Below are 23,293 nucleotides of genomic sequence, written 5' to 3'. Positions count from 1 at the left end.
ATGAATTTTACCAGATAAATCCATCCCATACCAGCAGCTCGGGGGTTTCTGGCAATATTTCTGCCTTTTCTCGTACAAGTGCATCCTGCTGTAATGTTCAGATGAATCCTGTATAGTAAAGCAGTGCTTGTTTACCCTCTTTCTGCGTTGCTGCGGGAGTTGGACTGTCTACCACGGTAAATACGGTCGGCTAGCCTGGGGACGTCTTGATGAAGTTTTTCATGAATGAGTCGAGAGCATGCTAAGCGTGCTAACGAGTAGTATAACGCAGTTTCAGCCTCGTTTTACAGGTAAAGAGTTCAGGTTTGTCCAAAAGGCAGGGTTGCAGCTCATTAATACACTATTTCAGATGTATAGTGAAAAAATCAACATTCTCACCTTAGCAGACCTTTCGCTTTGCTCCTTCAGTACTGAAGAGCTACACTCAGCCTTGCGCCCAAATGACGTCACGCATCGCCCTTCCAACAGGCAACATGGCGGCCTCCTGGTGGCATTAGAGCAGCGATACAAAAACGCTCACAACTTTCTTAGAAATGGTCAAACATGCCTGAAACTTTTCTTACAGGCTCTCAATATTACAAGCTACCAACCCATGCATGTATTTACTTTACATTTTCTATTCCTTTCAGTGAGCAATGAACACATCTCTCTCTCTCTCTCTCTCTCTCTCTCTTAGGAACAGGATTCTGAAGTGACATTAACATTTCAACTTTTACCAACATTTCATTTTTTCATCGGATCACAAAACCTCACAGATGAGTCAGAATCCCACATCCAGACCCCAGTGTATAGAGGCTGAGTGAATGTGGTGTGGACTCTGTGGAGGAGCCTCATCGTGTCAGAGACGCTGTAGAAGGACAGAGTTCCTGCACTGTGATCCACATACACTCCTATTCTGGAGGATGATCGACCTCGGAGCTTAGTCTTAATGTTGTTGTGTCGGAAAGAGACAAAGGAAGGAAAACACCGCAGACTCCAGGACTGACTGTTGCGTCCAAACGCACACTCATAACCTTTCCTGCTGATCTCTTTATATGAGACTGATATTTCCACATCACCCCTCCACTCCACCTCCCAGTAACAGCGTCCACACACACTCTCCTTACACAACACCTGCCACAAGGAGTCAAATCTCTCTGGATGATCAGAGTATCTCTGTTCTGTCTCACTGAGTGTCACCGCTCTGTTCTTCTCAGACAGAATGAGTTCAGGATTTACTGTGTTTGGATCCAGAGTCAGATAACAGAAATCTAAAACAATAAAATATCCACAGGTTAGATGTTAATCACAGGATTTATAAGAAGTGTGTGTGAGACACCTGTCTGTCGTGAGGCTCCGAAGCGCCAATGGAGTAGAAGGGGGCGTGGCAGACAAAACCATGTGACTGATGACGAAAGAGGCCTCAGCTCGACACAAAATCTGGAGGGCTCCGAACCCATTCCCCTCTGTTTTAACAGTATTTATTGGTCACATTTTAGACACAAAAAGATTCAATTAGCAAAATTGAGACCAATAAATACTGTTAAAACATGTGAGAATGAAGCTTTTTCTTTTTAAGTCCACGCACTGTTCAGCAAATGGGGTAACTTTTAATGTGGTTAACAAATGCAACTTTAATCAGAATTATGAATGATGTATGCATTGGAAAATAAAATAATTCACGCCTATGCAAGATGAGTTTTGTTAACTGCTTGTGGAGTGTGGGTTCAGTCCAGTCGTCATCTCACTGAAGCATTTGGCCAGACGGTGCATCCGGCATCCATACTGTCAGACGCTGTATTTCTTATTACATTTGTTTACCACGTTAAAAGTTACCCCATTTGCTAAACACTGTGTCGTCTTAAAAAGACAAAGCATCAAAATTGAATCGTTTGTGTCTAAAATGACAGTGAATTATGTGATGAATAAATACTGTTAAGACATGACTGTGAGAATGAAGTGAAAATGGCAAATAACATGAGAAAATAATCCTGTTTCAACAGCTGTCCTAAATAGAAAGGAAGTATTGTACAGCCTTTTGTGTTATTATTATTATTATTATTATCATCTCTCATGGCGGCACGGTGGTGTAGTGGTTAGCGCTGTTGCCTCACAGCAAGAAGGTCCGGGTTCGAGCCCCGTGACCGACGAGGGCCTTTCTGTGCGGAGTTTGCATGTTCTTCCCGTGTCCGCGTGGGTTTCCTCCGGGTGCTCCGGTTTCCCCCACAGTCCAAAGACATGCAGGTTAGGTTAACTGGTGACTCTAAATTGAGCGTAGGTGTGAAAGTGAGTGTGAATGGTTGTCTGTGTCTATGTGTCAGCCCTGTGATGACCTGGCGACTTGTCCAGGGTGTACCCCGCCTTTCGCCCGTAGTCAGCTGGGATAGGCTCCAGCTTGCCTGCGACCCTGTAGAACAGGATAAAGCGGCTAGAGATAATGAGATGAGATGAGATGACGGTTTAACACACAAACCAAATCCACGCGATGTGAGTGGTAAGATGGCATCCAGATGGCTTCACTCGTCTCTACAGAGGGGAATGGGTTCGGAGCCCTCCAGGTTTTATATAGAGCTCAGTGGTTGTGATTCACGAAAAGATTCATGACTCGGAGTCTCATTCAACAGAGTTCACTAGCGACACCTACTGTTCAGAGAAATGTACAGCATGTTTTAATTCCTACATCACAACAGTGTTCTGACACTTTACATTATTATTCACACAGTTTTCCATTTTAAAATAACTTATAAACATTAGTTTTTTATATACCTTTGTTATTCAGTACTCTTATTTTCTCTCTCTCTCTCTCTCTCTCTCACACACACACACACACACACACACACACACACACACACACAGTCTCTGTATGAATTTATGCTCAGTATAATTATATCTACACAGGAAAAGGTTTAGATAAACATGAAGAGGATAACGTGTGTGTGTGTGTGTTGGACTCAGAGTCCTTCTGTAGCCGTAGTAACATTTCAGAGAACCTTTCTTGATTTTTATTGAGGAACAGGATTTCTCCTCACTGTGTTTGGATCGAGGCGGTTCCTTTAATGACCTTCTGAATAAGTGTTGTACTTTTATCATGTCTGGAATTCTGAGATTGATCATGTCATCGCCATAATTCTCAGCAGTAACGATGTCCGCTCATGAGCTTTATAAAATCCCAGCTTAAAATGTAGATACCATGTCTATAAAATCAACCTTCAAGCTTAGATTTGTGACTTCTGAAGACCATTCAAGTTTAAAAGATGGCGCTGATGTATTAATAAATTGTGCGAGGAATGTAGATCAGTTTTCCAAGTCCAGTGCATTTGTTGTTAAATATGAAGCCCTTTTTTATTACATGAAAATAAGATTAAGCTCCAACTTGACGCATCGAGGATAATGTACATTTAATCCACGCATGTCACGACAGTCGAGGCGAAAGAAAGAAAAATAATCAAATGTTTATGCATTAATAACCAAGTTAATGAACAAAATCTTGCTTTTGGTGGTCCGTCTTCACCCACTGCACCTCATCCCCTTTAGATTCTGCAGTTGCTGCCCCCCATCGTGAAAAACAGGCCCTGGGGTCGCTTCACATTCCTGATGGAACCACTCCAAACAGCTTTCACATTCAGCCATTTTTTTCTTTTCCTCCCTTTTCCCTCAGCATTCTGTACACACAAAATACTTCCATCTTTAGTGTTGTATCATGACGTCTTTTTCTGTTTGACCTTAACTTTGTCAGTATAATTGTGCGTGAATCAAGCGGACGTTATTACTGCTTATAAATATTAGATTAATTATGATTAGAATTATCACCAAACCTAAATTATTTCAATCCTGATGCGAATACTCGTCATATTAATTCTAGGTACTGTACTATTCCCCACATGAATTTTATTCTTCTCAAGAACTTCGTAATTATTCCCCACCCAAATGAAGGTTGGAGAAGGATATAGAAACAGGTTCTGTCCATCCATCCGTCCGTCTGGTCACATTTTCGTTTCTGGGCCATATCTTTAAAACTACTGAAGATCTCTTCATGAAATTTGTATACGTATCAAGCAACATGTGAACTGGTGCCTTTTGATATTTTCGATTTTTGGAAAAAAGTATTTTTCAAATTTTTACATAGTAATAGATTTTGACTTTGAGCAATGTTTGTTTCTGGAGCATATATCCAAAACTATTCATGATACGGATCTGAAACTTGGTATACTTGTTAACAAGGTGATGTAGATGTGCCTTTTCATACTAAGACATTTGAGAAATTTTAATTTTTCATGTTTCCATGGAGGGCGGCACGGTGGTGTAGTGGTTAGCACTGTCGCCTCACAGCAAGAAGGTCCTGGGTTCGAGCCCCAGGGCCGGCGAGGGCCTTTCTGTGTGGAGTTTGCATGTTCTCCCCGTGTCCGCGTGGGTTTCCTCCGGGTGCTCCGGTTTCCCCCACAGTCCAAAGACATGCAGGTTAGGTTAACTGGTGACTCTAAATTGACCGTAGGTGTGAATGTGAGTGTGAATGGTTGTCTGTGTCTATGTGTCAGCCCTGTGATGACCTGGTGACTTGTCCAGGGTGTACCCTGCCTTTCGCCCGTAGTCAGCTGGGATAGGCTCCAGCTTGCCTGCGACCCTGTAGAAGGATAAAGCGGCTAGAGATGATGAGATGAGATGTTTCCATGGAAACAATTTCAGACTTAGTCTCTCGGGTAGGTTTGGTTATCAGAGCAGAACTTGAAAACTATGAGTGGTTTGGGATTGAAAGTTGGTATATGTGTTGATGAAGTAATATGTATGTGCCTTTTGATACTAAGAAATGTGAAATTTTAATTTTTAGCTCACCTGGACCAAAGGTCCGGTGGGTTTATGGTAGGGTTGGTTTCTTGCAGCAGAACTTCAAAAACATGACAATATCTTGAAACTTGGTATATAGTTGGTATGTAGGGCGGGGAATATAGAGGACTATCTTCTTGTTTATCTGACAAGTTGCTCTCTTTCCTTCACTATATTATCAGGAACCTCTCAGCTAAAATTTGATGAATTTCAAGACATACTCAGTATTTTAGATCATCTATTGAAAATCTGTTGCCTTTCAGAAACCTGGCATTCAACTCATAGTTTTGTCAATTTTTACTTACCTGACTTTAATTACATTTCCCAACACTCCAAATTGGACTCTTCATAAATTCCTGAAGTTATAATCTAAGAGATGACCTTAATACTTCTGAACAAGACGGATCAGTTTCTGTTGAGCTCCATAATGAAGGCAGTAAGAACATAGTTTGTGGTGTGAGATACAGACACCGAAACAGTTCTTTTCAGCCATTTCTGGATAAGCTTTCAATAATAATTGATAAAATCCATGAGGAGTCAAAGCTTTGTATTTTTGTGAGCAACCTAAACTTAAATCTGATGAATTCAGACACTCGGATACCTACAGGTGAATTTATCAATACTTTAATCTTCCTATTCTTTTCAACCATGTTTATTGACGATATACATTTTAATTCACTTAAATATCCTGTGCAGGGTCACAGGCAAGCTGGAGCCTATACCAGCTGACCCTGCACAGGATAAGCGGTTAAGGATAATGGATGGTCGGATGACTTAAATATGCTACATATAATGGGAATATTTTATAATGACCTAACTAACCATTTTCCCAACTTTTTGTCTATTGACTCAATTCACCCTCCCCACTGAATAAGCAAGTTTAGAGAAGAGAGTTCCTACGGCAGGTGGCACAGTGGTGTAGTGGTTAGCACCATCACCTCACAGCAAAAAGGTTCTGGGTTCAAGCCCAGTGGCCAATGGGGGCCTTTCTCTGTGGAGTTTGCATGTTCTCCCTGTGTCTGTGTGAGTTTCCTTCACCGTCCAAAGGCCTGCAGGTTAGGCTAATTGTTGGTTCTAAATTGACTGTAGGTGAGAATGTGAGTGTGAATGGTTGTTTGTCTCTATGTGTCAGCCCTGTGATGACCTGGTGATTTGTCCAGGGTGTACCCCGCCTCTCACCCATAGTCAGCTGGGATAGGCTGACTATGGGATCAAATTTCGTATTGATTATAAAATACTACTATTGACCTTTAAAGCACTAAATGGTCTCGCACCACAGTACCTGAGTGAACTTCTGCTCCTCTATGACCCGCCACGCCTACTTAGATCAAAAGGTGCAGGCTATCTGCTGGTACCTCGTATAGTGAAGGCTACATCAGGGGGCAGAGCCTTTTCTTACAAAGCCCCACAATTATGGAACAGCCTTCCAAGTAGTGTTCGGGAATCAGACACAGTCTCAGCATTTAAGTCTAGGCTGAAAACATGTCTCTTTAGTCAAGCCTTTTGTTAATGGTGTTTATGAGGTAAAGGTGTAGATCTGGAGGGTCCTCAGACATAGAGTGTTTTGGTAAACTGGGATGTATGGATGCTGTCAGTCCCCACTCGCTTGCTCACTCGAGTTTGTTGACGGTGTAGTGGCTGGCTGCTTTATATCCCGGGGCTCCCTCATGCCTGCATTACCTTCTGGCTCTCTCCTTTTAGTTATGCTGTCATAGTTAGTTGCCGGAGTCCCTGCTTGTACTCGGTGCAATATGTATACTGTTCCTACTTATTCAGGTGACATTGGGCATACCTAACAACCTGTGTTTTCTTTCTCTCCCCCCCACCCCAAATCTGTCCCTCTGAGTTACATGGAGTCAACAGGAAATCTTTTGGGGGAGAGGGTGGAGACCTCGACTGGCTATCATAGCCTGCAGGGAATCGGCCATCAGACATTCTGTCGCATGTCCCAGACCCGGTGAAATGTAACTGAATTGTCTTGGCCAGCCCTAAGGGTCCCATCTGCATCTCATCATTGCTGAGGAGTGTGCTCCCATCACCCAATCAAGCATCCAGCCAGAGCAGGTCATGATATTTTTTACCATATTAACATGCCATTGTTGTGTGTTATGCCTGATGTAAAGACTCTCGTCTCTGTGAGCCTACCACACAGATTTAATACTTGTCATTTTTAGGGCATACCTAACAACCTGTGTTTTCTTTCTCTCTCTCTCCCCCCCCCCCCCCCCCAATCTGTCCCTCTGAGTTACATGTTGATCCTGGGATTGAGATGCTGGCCTCTTCTGCCCCTCGGACCTGCTTGATCCATCCTGGTGCCCTGTGTCTGGTCGGAGTTTTATCGCACAGCTCCTGTGAAGGACGGCCCCATGAGGACAGTTGAGGGTTATACCTGTTAAAACTGTTAATATTATAGTCAGGCTGTCTGTTGTTGCCCAAATGAGGATGGGTTCCCTTTTGAGTCTGGTTCCTCTCGAGGTTTCTTCCTCATGTCGTCTGAGGGAGTTTTTCCTTGCCACCGTCGCCACAGGCTTGCTCATTGGGGATAGATTAGGGATAAAATTAGCTCGTTTTAAGTCGTTCAAATTCTGTAAAGCGGCTTTGCAACAATGTTTATTGTTTAAAGCGCTGTACAAATAAACTTGATTTGATAGGCTCCAGCTTGCCTGCGACCCTGCACAGGATAAGCGTTTATGGATAATGGATGGATTTCATATGGTTCAATGAAGATGCATTTATTTATGGTTTTCAACAAATTGACTGCTCTAGCCAGTCCGATGGTGAGCCTGATATTCATGACATTCTCCAGCTTTCTTGAAAACTCTGATGAAATTATTACCGCTCATGTTCCTCTGAAAAACCATGTCAAGGAAGGAAATCAAACTCAAATCTGAACCTTGGATTTCCCTTCAGTCTTAGAACAATGAATTATTAAATCAAATTGTATAGAAAAATCGATCAAGACGAGAAATCAGTGCCTGTATGCTCAGTACAAAGTGTAGAGAAATAAGCTAAACCATTTGACTCCTATAGGTAAAAGGATCTAGCAAATGAGTTCAATGTTTATTTTGCAGACATTGGTAAAAGTATCAGCCAAGCAATACCAAAGGTCAACAAAATATTTTCAGATTTTCTTGCTTCTCTGACAAGCGACAGCTTTCTTCTTAGTCCTACATGGACACAAGAAATTCAAGGCTTTTTTCTCCGGCTCAAGTCTGGAAAGGCTTGTGGCCCCTTTAGTATTTCTGTAGCCCTGTTCAAGATATTAAACTCAATCTCAAAGCCTGTGGAGATCCTACATCACTTCTCCTTTACATCTGGTACTGTTCCTGATTCTTTTAAACTTGCTCGTGTCAGACCCGTGTTTAAAGCAGGAGCTCAACTGTTAACTTCTAATCATAAAAATTGACAAAAGAGAAATTGGTCTATCAAATATATTAGAAAAAACTCATGTAAAATAGGCTGAATACATATCGAGAGAAGTTTGATTTAATATATTCTGGTCAGTTTGGTTTCCGTGACAACAGATCGACAGAACATGCACTTTTACTAAATCCAAAGAGCAATTGAAGATGGCAAATTTTCCTGTGGTATCATTCTTTGTCTGAGTAAAGCCGTTGATGGCATAGATCATGATATTTTGTAAGAAAAATTATATTCTTATGGCATCCGTGGGATTGTCCATGATTGGTTTGCCTCATAACTATCAAATAGACATCAGTTTGTTTCAATTGTTAATATTTCATCCAGCTCTTTACCAATTTCATGTGGAGTACCACAGGGTTCACATCATGGCCCCCTTCTATTTCTCTTATACATAAATGATTTTATGAGCTGCTCCAATATATTTCATTTTCATCTTTTTGCAGGTGACTCAAATTTATTCCTGGCAGATTCATCTTTAGATTCTCTAGAAGCCAGGGTAAATTCTGAATTGGTCAATATTCGGGACCTTGGTTGCAAATTTGAATTTCCCTCTGGGGATTAATAAAGTAATTCTGATATCATCGCGTGGCTTTGTGCAAATAAATTCTTTCTGAATGTTGGCAAAACAAATTTTGTTATTTTTTAATCCACCCCAAAAGAAACTGAGCAGAACCATTTCCTCAAAATTAATTATAAGCCGATTAAACAGAAGAACCACATCGGGTATCTTGGAGTAGTTTTCGACTCTCACCTCATCAGGAGGAAACACATCCACCAGTAGAGCAAGAAAATCTCCAGAGGCTTTGGAATTATTGCTGAGCTCCATCACTATGTTTCTCAAAGTATTCTAACTCAGCTGTACTACTCTCTTATTTATTCTTTTTTAATATATGGTGTTGAAGTTTGGGGTAATACTTATGAGGCTACCCTTCGACCGATAACTGGACTCCAGAAGAAAGCTGTCAGAATTATTAATTTAGCTTCTTTTAATGAACACACACCTCCTATTTTTAAAAAGCTGGAGATGATGAAATTCTCTGATTTTATAGATTACTTAAACAGTATTTTTACATTTAAACTTCATTCTAGTTTATTTGCTGCCTACCTTTGATAACTTTGACACTTTTAGCATCAAGGCACAAGTATAAAACTTGACTGGCTTCGAGATCTTCATTTTGTGTTCCTTCAGCCAGAACTAACAATGGCAAGTTTAATATTCGCTTCAAAGCTGCTGCTCTCTGGAACAGTATTGATGAATCTTTCCAGAGTCTTAGCTTCAGCAATTTCAAGCGTTCTATCAAAAGTACGATTATCGCTTCAGATCAGCATTCCTTTCTCTTTTCCTCACACTGTCATTTCATCCTTTCCCTCTTTTTATTTTTTTTGTATTTGTTGAAATATTGTATTTTTATCATTGTGCCTCTGTGCGACTAGCTTTCTTCTTTATAACAGTAATCCATTATTTTTTTCTGCCGAGTGAGATTAGATTACTAGTTATTTCTAGGCATAATTTTATCCTTCATATGTATTAGATTTCTGTGCGTGATATAAATAAACTATTATTGATACACATTCTGTGTGTTGTAGCTCGAAAGAAAGAAAGACCATCATGTGGGCGGTCCTCCTCTGAATTGAAGTGTGTGTGTGTGTGTGTGTGTGTGTGTTTTACACCTACACTGCAGGAAATCTTCTCTGCTCTTTGGTTCTGAGGGTAAAATCATGTGAACTGCTGCAGCTGTAGAGACACAGAGACAAAATGGAGACTGAAAAATTACAAGAAAACAGTTTAAAGCATGAAAATGAAAAATTAGATTAGATTCACTTTATTCATCCCACATCGGGGAAATTCACGTGTTACAGTAGCAAGAAAATGTCAAACAGAAAACAAATAAAACTGAAATAAAAATTAGACAAACGAAGGATTAAATACAGAGGGCTATTTGCATTATCTACCGTGAAAAAGTATAGAAAAATTGCCTTATTGCACATTACAGGTAGACTCTGTGTGTGTGCATATTTTATATATATATATATATATATATATATATATATATATATATATATATACACACATACATACATACATACATACATACACACACACACACAATATATATATAAGTATGCATAAAAATAGTTTAGGGCCTATATTATTGCACATAATAATTGCATCGATGAGAGATGGCAGAGGTAGTAGTGGTGAAGTAGTGCAAATTAAACGACAAACAGGTTATTGATGCTACGTTACAAGTTGTGGGTGTTATACAGTCTGACAGCAGCAGGTATGAATGACCTGCGGTATCTCTCCTTCTTACACCATGGGTATAGCAGTCTACTACTAAAAGAGCTGCTTAAAGCCCCCACAGCCTCATGTAGGGGGTGAGAGGGGTTCTCCATGATTGAGGTCAGCTTGGCTAACAACCTCCTCTCACCCACCACCTCAGTGGAGTCCAGAGGACAGTCCAAGACTGAGCCAGCCCTTCTGACCAGTTTATTAAGTTTCTTCCTGTCCCTCTCTGAACTTCCACAGCCCCAGCAGACCACAGCGTAGAAAATCGCTGATGCTACCACAGAGTCATAAAAAGTCCTGAGCAGTGTCCTGCACACACCAAAAGACCTCAGTCTTCTCAAGAGGTGGAGACGACTTTGGCCCTTCTTGTACAGGACATCTGTGTTGTTAGTCCAGTCCAGTTTGTTGTTGAGGTGAACACCCAAGCTGAAGCTCTGACAATGTGTGTGTTTTTACTTTCTGATGGATTTTATGGAGGAATTAAGGCCTCGGTTCTGATCTAATGTTCATCATATTTGTTATGTGTAAAGTTCAATAAGATTAGTTTGAGGATTTGTGATTAAGGTCCTGTTTATCTGGGAAATTTATTTGTAATTTGCACATGTAATTTCTGAGGCGGGCAGCACGGTGGTGTAGTGGTTAGCACTGTTGCCTCACAGCAAGAAGGTCCGGGTTCGAGCCCCGTGGCCGGCGAGGGCCTTTCTGTGTGGAGTTTGCATGTTCTCCCCGTGTCCGCGTGGGTTTCCTCCGGGTGCTCCGGTTTCCCCCACAGTCCAAAGACATGCAGGTTAGGTTAACTGGTGACTCTAAATTGACCGTAGGTGTGAATGTGAGTGTGAATGGTTGTCTGTGTCTATGTGTCAGCCCTGTGATGACCTGGCGACTTGTCCAGGGTGTACCCCGCCTTTCGCCCGTAGTCGGCTGGGAAAGTCTCCAGCTCGCCTGCGACCCTGTAGAAGGATAAAGTGGCTAGAGATGATGAGATGAGATGAATTTCTGAGGCTAATACTAATGCTTTGTGATTTGATGCAGTTTTGTTCCTGCTTACGTTTTATTTCCGTTACATTAATTTTATGGCTCTCTTTACTGTGATACAGAACAAATGTTTGTTTGTTTACCTTGTGGATGGATTACGCTGAATTCCTCCTCACAGATTTCCTCGACTCGTTTTTTCAGATCTGAGAGAGATTTCCTCACTCCATCAAATGAGAGATGTTGATTGACAGTGAAGCTGGGTGAGTCGTCATATCCAGGAGAAACACAGAGAGACGGGAAACTCTACAGAGAGGAAACACAGAATAGAGAAGGAGAAAAGTGTAGGAGAGGAACGAATGAATCTCAGACTGAATCAGACCAAAGACACACTTGGGATCTCAGACAGGAACATTTATTGTTGCTGTAATGAGCTTTTAGGAGGACACTTTGTGAGGAACAGCGCCCTCTGTAGATCAGACAGTGAGTGTTACCTGGAGGAAGTGGATGTGATCGTGTGTGTGTGAAAGCTGCTCCAGCTCAGTGACTCTCCTCTGAAGATCAGCAATCTCCTGCTCCAGTTGCTTCAGGAGTCGTTCAGATCGACTCAGTTCAGCTTTCTCCTGAGCTCTGATTAGCTCCGTCATCTCCGAGCGCTTTTTCTCCATGGAGCTGATCATCTCAGTAAAGATCCTCTCACTGTCATCTACTGCTGCCTGTGAACGCGTCTGTTAGGGGACACACACACACACACACACAAAATGGAGGTCTAATGGGATACTCTGTAAAAATAAACTCCCTCTCGAGATATTTGAGTTGTTTTTGTTAAACCCCGGGTTTTCATTCCTTGTTTTTTTATTTCATTATTTTAAGGAGATACGCAGAACCTTTATTTTTAAATACATTTCTGAGTGGATAGTATCTCCATGCTTGACTCTTGTATGCTGCATAAATGGGAATCACATAATATATTTTTGAGAGTTAAACTCGACCGCAAATTTGGCATTGGAGCTGCCCCGCTGAGCCAGCCAGCCCTGAGCGCGTGACGTCACTGTGGGAACCGGTTTTAAGGCCGAGGCCTTTGACAGCTATAGACCAAAGTCATATAAATAAAAATTTATGGTGAAAGTAAGAAATACTGTTACTGACTTGCTTAACTAAGACTGATTTGACTTCATTGATTGTGGGTTGACTCTCATTAAAACAGGATAGGTGTTATAACTTATGCAACATACATGTACATGCATTTTCACTGATAAAACGTAAAAGGCTCATTAAATAATCAGATGAACTGAGACAATCACATTCTGAAGCAAATTAAATAAATCTTAGACCGGTAACTTAAATACACAATACAAGTTACATGTATTAATCTAAATGCAGGTAAACAACGTGTTGTTTTTGTTGTTTCGTATCCAAATGAGAGTCGGCGCTTACCCGTCTGCGTTTTCGCTTCTTGAAGGCCGATCGTTTCAAAACAATCTGATGTTCAGTTGTTCATTCAGTTCTCTGTTCATTCGCTTCTTCCACGCAAGGGCGAGATGGCAACAATATCCAGTTTAGAAATCAGACAGCTGCTCCACTCATTCTCCATTATCTCCATACCGAGTACTCCACCATTACTGCTCGGCTCAGGCAATTACTAAAACCCGGGATGGGACATCGCCGGTTTTAGCAACAACCACGGGGAGGTCACTGCCTGAGCGATAATAGGTCACGTCCCGTTCCATCCTGGGTTTTACCAACAACCCTCGGCTCAAACTGTGGGAGAGCTGGTGCCACTGAACTTACTTTCCTTTTTTATTTTTTTTCCTTTTCTTGTAGTTTTATTTAATTGTTGGTACTGCACCCTCTTTCAAACTGGGCTTATAGCCAACGCTCCTCAACAGATCAGAGGTTTCGTATGAGTCTTCAGTAAAATGTGCAGAGCAGAGGAGAGACCACTTCGTAGGCGCCCAATGTGCCTGTGTGCAAATGTGTCCAAATCTTTGCAGTTTGAACATTCTTGGGCCATGAATGCAACATAAATCAACCTTCCGTCATGTTGCTGCACCGGCCAGCAACACATCTACATGGCATGGTGATAAATTAGCTCAAAATGGAAGCTGGAAGTTGCAGTTAGCTCTGTGTTTTAGTATAGCGGAAATGGCGATGAGACCGATAGCCTTCCTGCTGTGACGTTACAGACGTCAAGGTCATTCACTCAGGCCGCTACCTATATGAATCATTTTAAATCATAAATATTACGATATCAGATTTATTGTTAACGCTTAAAACTATTCCTGTGCCATTCTTGGGGTCTCAAGGCATGAACAAAAAATGAGGCCATGGTTCTGCGTATCTCCTTTAAGCAGGTGAATTGAAACACAGCTACTCTTCACTCCTCACCTTAATAGTGTCCACAGCCTGTTTCAGCTCCTGCACCTCCTTCTGCTTCTCCTGGATCCTCTGCTGGGATTTCATCTGCTCCTCCTTTAGCTCATTCTGAGAACAAATAAAATACATTTAAATACATTTAATCATCTTCTACACAATTATAGCCAAAAAGAAAAAGAAAAAAACAAACTAAAAAAAAAAAAAAAGTCAATAAAAACATTTCAGTGAAAACTAGAAATATTGCCTCTAGAACTAACTAAAATTAAAAGACACCCAAAATGAAGTGACTTCTATCTTCAGATGTTTGCACCACTTATGATATTATAAGTTTAGTTTTCTGTGAAAATGTCAACTGATTGTTATTTCAATGTTATTTGTGTGACAGAAACATCAAGGTAGTTCAGCAATATTCTCTGGAGTGAAACTGTTCAAAAAGCAGCTGTGACTTTCAATGGGATTCACAGACCGACTGATCTGAGAAAAAACGCGATGAGTGCTTCCGGGAATGCGAAAGACCTGACAGATTTGGCGTTTGGTGGACTGGGGTGCGATCATGGATTGAAAGGAGTTCTAGATGAGTGTGAAACTAATGATTTGGAGGAGTTTTCAGAAGAGAATGACAGTGAGAGTACTATAAAAGTGAAGGTGAAGATAAGTCAGGTAAATGGAATTTGGTTCAAAGAGCATCGAAGAAAAGAAAGGTGAAAGCTAAACAAGATGAAGCGAAAAGATTGAGGGCTGATGTTAAAGTTCTGATCCGATTTCAAACCCCTTGTACACTAAACCCACTAAAAGTCAGTGAAGCCATTTATAGGCAAGTAGGTGAAGTTCGCTCCGTCACAACGTTAAAAGATGGTAACATGTTAGTTGTTTGTCAAGATAGAGATCAGAGAATGGGATTAATGAAGCTTAAAACTTTACTGGGGAAACACGTTAAAGCCCAAGACTGGGAAGAAAGAGGTAAAGTAATGGCAGTGATATCAGGTGTATCGACTGACTTGTTGGAGGACGATATTAAAAGCAATGTTAAAGGAGTTAAAAATCAACAAATTCAAGCGTTTGCCAGTAATTAGGAATGGAACTAAAGGACCAAGTTTGTCTGTCTTGTTAGTGTTGGATGAGGTTAAGATGCCTGAGCGGATCATGATTGGATATTTAAGTTATATGACGAGGCCTTACATCCCCCCACCAATTAGATGCTTTAAACGTCAGTGATATGGACACATTTCTTCTGCGTGCAAGTCAAAACCTAGATGTGCTAGATGTGGAGGCGAGCATGAATATGGTAAATGTGAGGAAGGAACAAAAATCAAGTGCTGTAACTGTGGAGGTGAACACAGTGCGGCCTATAAAGGGAGTGAGATGTATAAAAGAGCAATTCAAGTGCAAAGTGTTAAGGTGAAAGAGAGCATTACTTATGCCGAAGCTATTAAAAAGGTTGACAAAGAAGACCAAGCAAAATCAAGGGTTAAAGGAAGTATGACTCCTGTAGTTTTACCCCCGAGTCAAACTCAAACGACTCTGAAATGCTGTAAAGTAACTGAAGAGACTTTAATTGTGGATAAGAAAAAATTAATTGCTTTTATGGTGGAAGTGGTTAATTGCTCAGCCCAAGTAGAATTGATAGAATTAAAACAATTTAAAAAGCAGCGGAAAAGTATCTAGAGATTCATGAATTGTCAGCTGATTCCATTCACAATATGGTATTAGGGGTATCTGATAGTCAAGCACCATGTGGCAGTTAATAATGACTTTATCTATTCTACAGTGGAATGCCAGGAGCTTAATTGCTAATGGTCAGGAACTAAAACACTTTATTGAGGAACAAGTTGTTAAACCAAACATTATCTGTATACAGGAAACCTGGTTAAAACCATCACTTGATTTAATAATATATGGATACCTAGCAGTGCGTAAAGACAGGGATACTGCAGGAGGTGGAGTGGCCACATTTATTCAGCAGGGGATTAATTACAGAGCTTTAAATATAGATAAAGAGGTTGAAGCAGTTCTGGTTGAGATTTGGGTCGGTAAAACTAAGATTAAAATGATCAACTTTTATAACCCTGATAAAAGAATCTTGAGAGAGATGCTAGATGGTATATCTCATCTCATCTTCTCTAGCCGCTTTATCCTGTTCTACAGGGTCGCAGGCAAGCTGGAGCCTATCCCAGCTGACTACAGGTGAAAGGCGGGGTACACTCTGGACAAGTCGCCAGGTCATCACAAGGCTGACACAGACACGGACAACCATTCACACTCACACCTACGGTCAATTTAGAGTCACCAGTTAACCTAACCTGCATGTCTTTGGACTGTGGGGGAAACCGGAGCACCCGGAAGAAACCCACGCGGACACGGGGAGAACATGCAAACTCCACACAGCAAGACCCTCGCTGGCCACGGGGCTCGAACCCGGACCTTCTTGCTGTGAGGCAACAGCAAGGCAAGGCAAGGCAAGTTTATTTATATAGCACATTTCATACACAGTGGCAGTTCAATGTGCTTTACAGAAGTAAAAGCAAAACAGTAATCAATAGAAAATAAAATTACATAAAATAAATGGGGAAGAAAAATAATAAGAATTAAACAATAGTAGAAATAAAATAATAAAATGAAATAAAAGTTCAATTAAAAAAACAGCAGAATAAAATAGAATAAAAGTTAAGTAAAATTTTAAAAAAACATGCAGAGACTGTAAAAGTAAAGAGTTTAAAACATGTAGAGATGACAATATTAATAATTTAGCAGAAAGCATCTGAAAACAGCTTGGTCTTTAGTCTAGATTTGAAGCTGCCAACAGCAGGAGCATTTTTGATGTCCTCTGGCAGTTGGTTCCATAGCTGTACTGCATAGTAGCTAAAAGCTGCTTCACCACACTTTGTTTTAACAACAGGTTTTAACAGTAAATTTTTCTGCTGCGATCTGGTAGATCTGATTGGGTTAGGCCGCTGCAACATATCAGAGAGGTAATTGGGCCCTGTACCATTTAGAGATTTGTACACCAGCAGCAATGCTTTAAAGTCAATTCTGTAGCTTACTGGAAGCCAGTGAAGGGACCTTAGAATTGGAGTAATGTGTTCTGTTCTTTTTGTTCGTGTGAGAACCCTAGCCGCTGCATTTTGAACCAGCTGAAGTCGTTTGATGGTCTTTTTTGGCAGGCCTGTGAAAAGGCCATTGCAGTAATCAACTCTACTAGAGATGAAGGCATGTATTAGTTTTTCCAGATCATTTTTTGACATAAGTCCTCTTAGTTTGTAAATGTTTTTTAGGTGATAAAATGCCGTTTTAGTGATTGCGTTCATGTGACTGTCAAAGTTTAGCTCGCTGTCAATGAAAACACCAAGATTTTTAACCATTTTTTTTTGTTTTAATCCCCTTTGTGTCAAGAATAGTGGTAATCCTGAGTCTTTCATCTTTTTTTTCCAAATAGAAATACTGTTGATCACAACATACTGCTATATCGACCACCAATTAAAGCTAGAAATAAAGCTTTCAAAATTGTTAAATCAAACCATTCCTATACCAATTTAATGGAATACAAAAAAAAAAAATCACATTCAAAAGGTTAAAAGAATTATAAGAGAAGCTAAAAGGAAATATTATTGTGATTTCTGTTCTAAAATAGGGCGGAAGTCAAAGTGGATGATGTTTGGAGCTTGATTAAAAAGATGGGAGGCATTAGAAGGGAGTTTTCCTTACCTGTGATTAAAAACAATGATGTGGAGGCAGTAACTAATCAAGAGAAAACCGAGATGCTTGCGAAAAGTTTTGTTAAGGTTCATAGTTCACAGAACTTAACTGATGATGAATTGTCTTGGAGAGTTACAGTAATAGATGAGAATAGAGGGTTACTGGAAAAACAGGTAATAAGTGAGAGTGTACTTGATAAGGATTTTACATTATTTGAGCTTAGGAGAGCGTTAAATGGGGTTAGGAACACTTCACCAGGGAAAGATGGTATATGTTATAAAATGATTAATGAAGTCAATGACGTGGCTAAATATGTAATTTTAAGTCTTTTTAATAAGATTTGGGAGCAAGGTAGATTGCCTTTGTGTTGGAAACATTCTGTAGTGGTTCCGATTGGAAAACCAGGGAAGGAAAAAACTGAAGTTCAAATTTATAGGCCTTAACATCTAATTTATGTAAGATTATGGAAAGAATGATCACTAGAAGGCTAGTGTATGAAATTGAAAAAAGAGGTCTTGTCTCCCCACACCAGAGCGGCTTCCGTAGTGGACGTACTACAATGGACCCTATTGTATGTTTAGAAAATGAAATAAGGAAAGCACAAGTCAATAAAGAATCAGTTTTAGCAACATTCTTTGATCTAGAGAAAGCGTATGATATGCTATGGAAGGAGGGGTTGTTAATTAAGCTGAATAGGATGGGTATTGGTGGCAAGATGTTTAACTGGATTAGAGACTTCCAAAAGGACAGAACAATAGAAGTAAGAGTTGGGGTTAACTTCTCTAACATCTATTCAATAGAAAATGGAACACCTCAAGGTAGTGTATGCAGTCCAGTACTGTTCAACATTATCATTAATGATGTTTTTAATAAAATAGATGACATTAGAATCAATAGAGCATTATATGCTGATGATGGAGCTTTGTGGATAAAAGGACTGAAATATTGATATTAGAACTAAAATGCAATTAGCTATCAACAAGGTATAAAAATGGGCATGTGAGTGGGGTTTTCATTTGTCTGTAGAAAAGACTCAATTTATTTGTTTTTCAAAGAAAAGAGTGAGTCCCACACTAGAGCTTAAGTTGGATAACCAGTCCTTAGAGCAAGTTAATATTGTTAGGTACTTGGGAGTTTGGTTTGATGTCAAGTTAACATTGAAGGAACATATTCAGAAAATAACTGAGAAATGCAAAAAGGGCATTAATGTTTTGAAATGTTTATCAGGGTACAACTGGGGAGCCTCAGGGATGTCCCTTAAAAGAATTTATATTGCACTGATGAGATCAGTTTCAGATTATGGCTGTATTGTGTATCTTTCAGCATCTAAGACATTGCTTAATGAACTCAATAGAATGCAGGCTAAAAGTCTCAGGACATGTTGTGGTGCATTTAGAACTTCTTCCATACCAGCGTTGCAAGTAGAATCAGGAGAAATGCCCTTAAGCCTCAGACATCTTAAGTTGAGTATGGCTTATTGGATTAATTTAAATGGACATGAGGCATCACACCCTACTAAAAAAGTTTTCAATGAGTGTTGGGAGTATGGTAGATCCCAGATTTGTAGCTTTGGATGGAATGGTAACAAATTAGCAAATCAATTGGGAATAGATGATATCATTTGTAGTAAGACTGTGCCCCTGGTAACAACTCCACCTTGGTTGTTTTGCTCCCCTACGGTGATCATGGAAACCAAAGAGATAGCTAAATCTGGAGGAGTGGATCAGAACGTAGAGCAATATTTAGGAAGTAGATACTATAATACAACACAGGTTTATACAGATGCATCTAAAGATTCAGAGGGTAAAACAGGTATTGCAGTTTATATCCCTGATTACAAAATCTCTATTAAAAAGAGAACATCAGATCATCTGTCTATATTTGCAGCTAAAATGACAGCCATTATTATTGCATTACAGTGGATAGAAGAAACTAGGCCCCCTAAAGCAGTTATTTGTTCTGATTCTGTGTCATCTCTCACATCCGTTCAAAGTGGAGAATCGTCATGCCGACAGGACTTATTGAATCAAATTAATAATATCTTATTTGCAATCAGTCAACAGGGAATATCAATCCAGTTTGTATGGGTTCCAGCCCATAAAGGAGTTGGTGGCAATGAGGAAGCAGACAAGCTGGCAAAAGAGGCAACCAAAGAAGAGGAGGTTCAGTTAAGTATTCCACTCAGTAGATCAGAAGTTAAAGTGCATATTCTGGACCAATTTAGTTTTTTTATATGAAAGTATGTCCCTTTACCCACTCACCCAGAAGAGTAATTTTGTGCAAGGCCATCTGTCTACATCAGAAAAAAATAAAATAAAAAGCGTCTGGAAAAATCCCAAGGGAGTCTGGACCCAGAATTGTGACGTCACCTGCGGAAGCGCCGGCAGGCTGCGAGAGCTTGTGCGGTTTCATTGCACAGCCTGTGTAGACCAAGCGCTCCCATTTCTCTCTCATTGTCCGGTCTTTTGGAAAACGATGAGTACTAATCCCATCATGATTGGTGTTACTACACCCTCCTACGATACATCTGTTTACCATTTTAATAGTTACATGATAACGAAGAAATTTGCAGAAAACCACCAGGTCATTTTCTCAGAAACAAACCAGCGCTGATGTAGGATTCAGAGGGAGGCGTCCAGCAGATGACATCACGAAAATCAATGTTTGCCGGGAAATTCAAATGCCAAGTTTTTTTCAGAGGCGGACCAATTTGCCTCACATGGCTTGATTTCAACTGAAAATTTCTGGTATTGTGCAAGGTAAAAAAACAAAAAGCAGAGAATGCAGAATGTTACAGATATTTGACCAAAGTTTAATATAAAATAGGAGAATTACACTGATCTTGCTCCTGAATTTACCTGTGATATGCATTTTAAGGTACTCATTAAATATAAAGTTAACATATGGCAAGCTGAATGGGATAAGGAGAAGAAAGGTAGACACTTGTATAATATAGAAAAAGATCTCAAGTAGCAAACCGAGTTACCCAAACAGACAGGAGGAGGTTTGGTTTACAAGACTGAGAATAGGCCATACTGGATTAAATAACAGCTTATACGTTGTGAACAAACATCCATCTGGAAAAAGTGAACTTTGTGGAGTGAGAGAGGATGTAGATCATGTTCTTTTAAGGTGCTTAAAATTCTACAGACAAAGAGAAAAACTGAAGAGGGAAGTGAACGCAGTCAAGAAAGCCTTTTCTTTAGACACCTTATTAGGTGAGCCGAGATCAGAAAACATCACTTGTGCTATGATAACATTTATCAAAGAAACAAAATTAGCAAATAGGATTTAGTTTGCTGTTTTGCGTTGTTTTTCCTTTTTATTCAATTTTTTCTTTGAAATGACATCCATTTGATTGCACCTCAGTCCAGTAGATGGCGGTAATACACTTTGCTTGTAAACTGCCATAAAACCTGACAGAAGAAGAAGACTGATCTGAGAGCAGTGCGCGTCATCACTGTTCCCTTTTATTTCTCAGTGAGTTTAGAGGGGGGAGACATGCACAGTGCACATCTGGATTCATGGGAGTTATTTGTTCAGCAGTAAAATCCAGAGTCATAGTCAGGTTTACTTCTTTAAGGTGCTGTGTGGACATTCAAACCCAATTCCACTGGAAGAGAACCACACCCAATTTCCAAATTCAGAAAGATAAATATTTTTTTTAACCTGTAGATCATTAAATGTTATGAAATATGATCTCCAGTTACAGAGCTTTAACACAGTCACGTGAGCACTTTAGCTGTAAAATGCTGGAAGAAGGTTGTTGGGTGTTGGCTGTTTAAAGCAGACTGACTGGTCTGACCTCTAATATTTCTTTACATATGTCTGTTTGACTGGAAATAAAAATTTACTGCACTGAGAATGACAGAGAACCAATTAAATCCACTGAATAGAAATTAGATTAGAAATAGAATTTGTATTAAATGACTTGGAAAAGAAGAATGATGTCCAGTTCTCACCTGTTTTTCATTTCTTTCTGCTTTACTTGAAACTGTATCATGACCTTTATGTTCATCCGTCATACACAAATAACAGATGAAGCTTTGGTCAGTACGACAGAAGATCTCGATCAGTTTGTCGTGTTCAGAGCAGATCTTCTCTTGGAGCTCTGCACAGGCTTCAACTAACTTGTGCTTCTTAAAGGCAGGAGACTGATAGTGAGGTTTAAGATGAGCTTCACAATAGGAGGCCAGACACACCAGACAGGACTTGACAGCTTTGTATTTTCTCCCAGTGCAGGAATCACACTCCACATCTCCAGGTCCAGCGTAACAGTGAGCAGGAGAAGCAGCTTGGAGTTCAGTCTTCTTCAGTTTCTCCACCACTTCAGCCAGCATGTTGTTCCTGCACAGAACAGGCCTTGGGGTGAAAGTCACTCTGCACTGGGGGCAGCTGTAGACGCCCTTCACATCCTCCTGATCCCAGCAGCCATTAATACACACCTTACAGTAACTGTGTCCACAATTAATAGTTACAGGATCCTTCAGGAGATCCAGACACACTGGACAGCTTAACTGATCTACTGAAACACCAGCCTCTGCCATTTTCCTGGACTGAGAGAGACTGAACTTTCTGCTGAGTTTCGTTTTCTCTGAAATGAACTTCCTGTTTCTGTTTGTGTTCTGTGTGGCAGAGAGAGTGGGCGTGGCTTTAAAGAGAGAGCCGCTTTTTTGTAAAGTGTAAGGCGTGGCCTGGCTATGTTAGCAAATTGGTATTCAGTGTGAAGAGATTTGAAAGTGTGTGTGAGTGTATTTCCTACAGGGCGTATAGACTTGAACAGTCTTACCAGTGATAGTTTAAATGAACAATAAACGCATCTCTCTCTCTCTCTCTCTCTCTCATGAACAGAATTCTGAAGTGATTAATTGATCTGACCATCCATCCATTCTGTGTAACTGTAATTTAAAAACATCTTTTATATTGAATTTGTTGTAATGTTTGCACATAGTTTACTTACATTATGTTTAAATTTCTGATCCCATTCTGAAACCATAATAATCTAATAAACTACAAAATGGTCAAGCAGTAAAAATAAAATAATCAAAAAATGCCCAAGGATAAGATGAAACCGCGTGGGTTTCCTCCGGGTGCTCCGGTTTCCCCCACAGTCCAAATACATGCAGGTTAGGTTAACTGGTGACTCTAAATCGACCGTAGGTGTGAATGTGAATGTGAATGGTTGTCTGTGTCTATGTGTCAGCCCTGTGATGACCTGGCAACTTTTCCAGGGTGTACCCCGCCTTTCGCCCGTAGTCAGCTGGGATAGGCTCCAGCTTGCCTGCAACCCTGTAGAACAGGATAAAATGGCTAGAGATAATGAGATACTGTGATACAGGGTTCACCTACTGGTTACTGTCCAGTCTGTGGCAGTCGTCAGTTAATGAACTACGTGGTATTGGGTGTTTTCTATACAAGTCTCTACACCTAAGGCACTTAGTCCTGTCCCCTAAATCAGCTAGGTATCATACACTAGTGTATGTATAGTCAGAATGTATTCTTTCAGCCATCACCATGTGATTGGAATGATCAGTTAATATGTCATGAACCCAGTAAACAGTTTGATCTCTTTCTATATCTTATTTTTCCAGCTGAGAAGTCTGCCCCCTGGAGTACCTGTGGTGTCAGACACTGCTCCTGTAATATGTGCATTAATCTCCGTCACTGGACAAACTAGCAAATACTACTTATACCATGTATGAGGTTCACAGTTAGGTACAGAATGAAGAATGCATTGGA

At 40.3% G+C, this 23,293-nt stretch overlaps 1 protein-coding gene across 1 annotated transcript; it reads right to left on the bottom strand.

Annotated features, from left to right (window-relative positions):
• Positions 1 to 443: 443 nt before the first annotated feature.
• On the bottom strand, positions 444 to 22,135 carry LOC132864417 (E3 ubiquitin/ISG15 ligase TRIM25-like). The gene is made up of 6 exons (XM_060897835.1): positions 21,517 to 22,135; positions 13,874 to 13,969; positions 11,980 to 12,213; positions 11,632 to 11,791; positions 9,899 to 9,958; positions 444 to 1,250 (listed from the first exon to the last, which is right to left on the bottom strand). Exons 1-6 carry the CDS (start codon positions 22,099 to 22,101, stop codon positions 724 to 726), a joined length of 1,662 nt encoding a protein of 553 aa, XP_060753818.1. The 5' UTR covers positions 22,102 to 22,135; the 3' UTR covers positions 444 to 723.
• Positions 22,136 to 23,293: the final 1,158 nt, after the last annotated feature.

Source organism: Neoarius graeffei, chromosome 17 (assembly GCF_027579695.1).
Source record: "Neoarius graeffei isolate fNeoGra1 chromosome 17, fNeoGra1.pri, whole genome shotgun sequence".
In the NCBI taxonomy this organism is placed as follows: Eukaryota; Metazoa; Chordata; class Actinopteri; order Siluriformes; family Ariidae; genus Neoarius; species Neoarius graeffei.
Note: the sequence above shows the minus strand (reverse complement) of the source record. Positions and strands in the feature narration are given on the sequence as shown.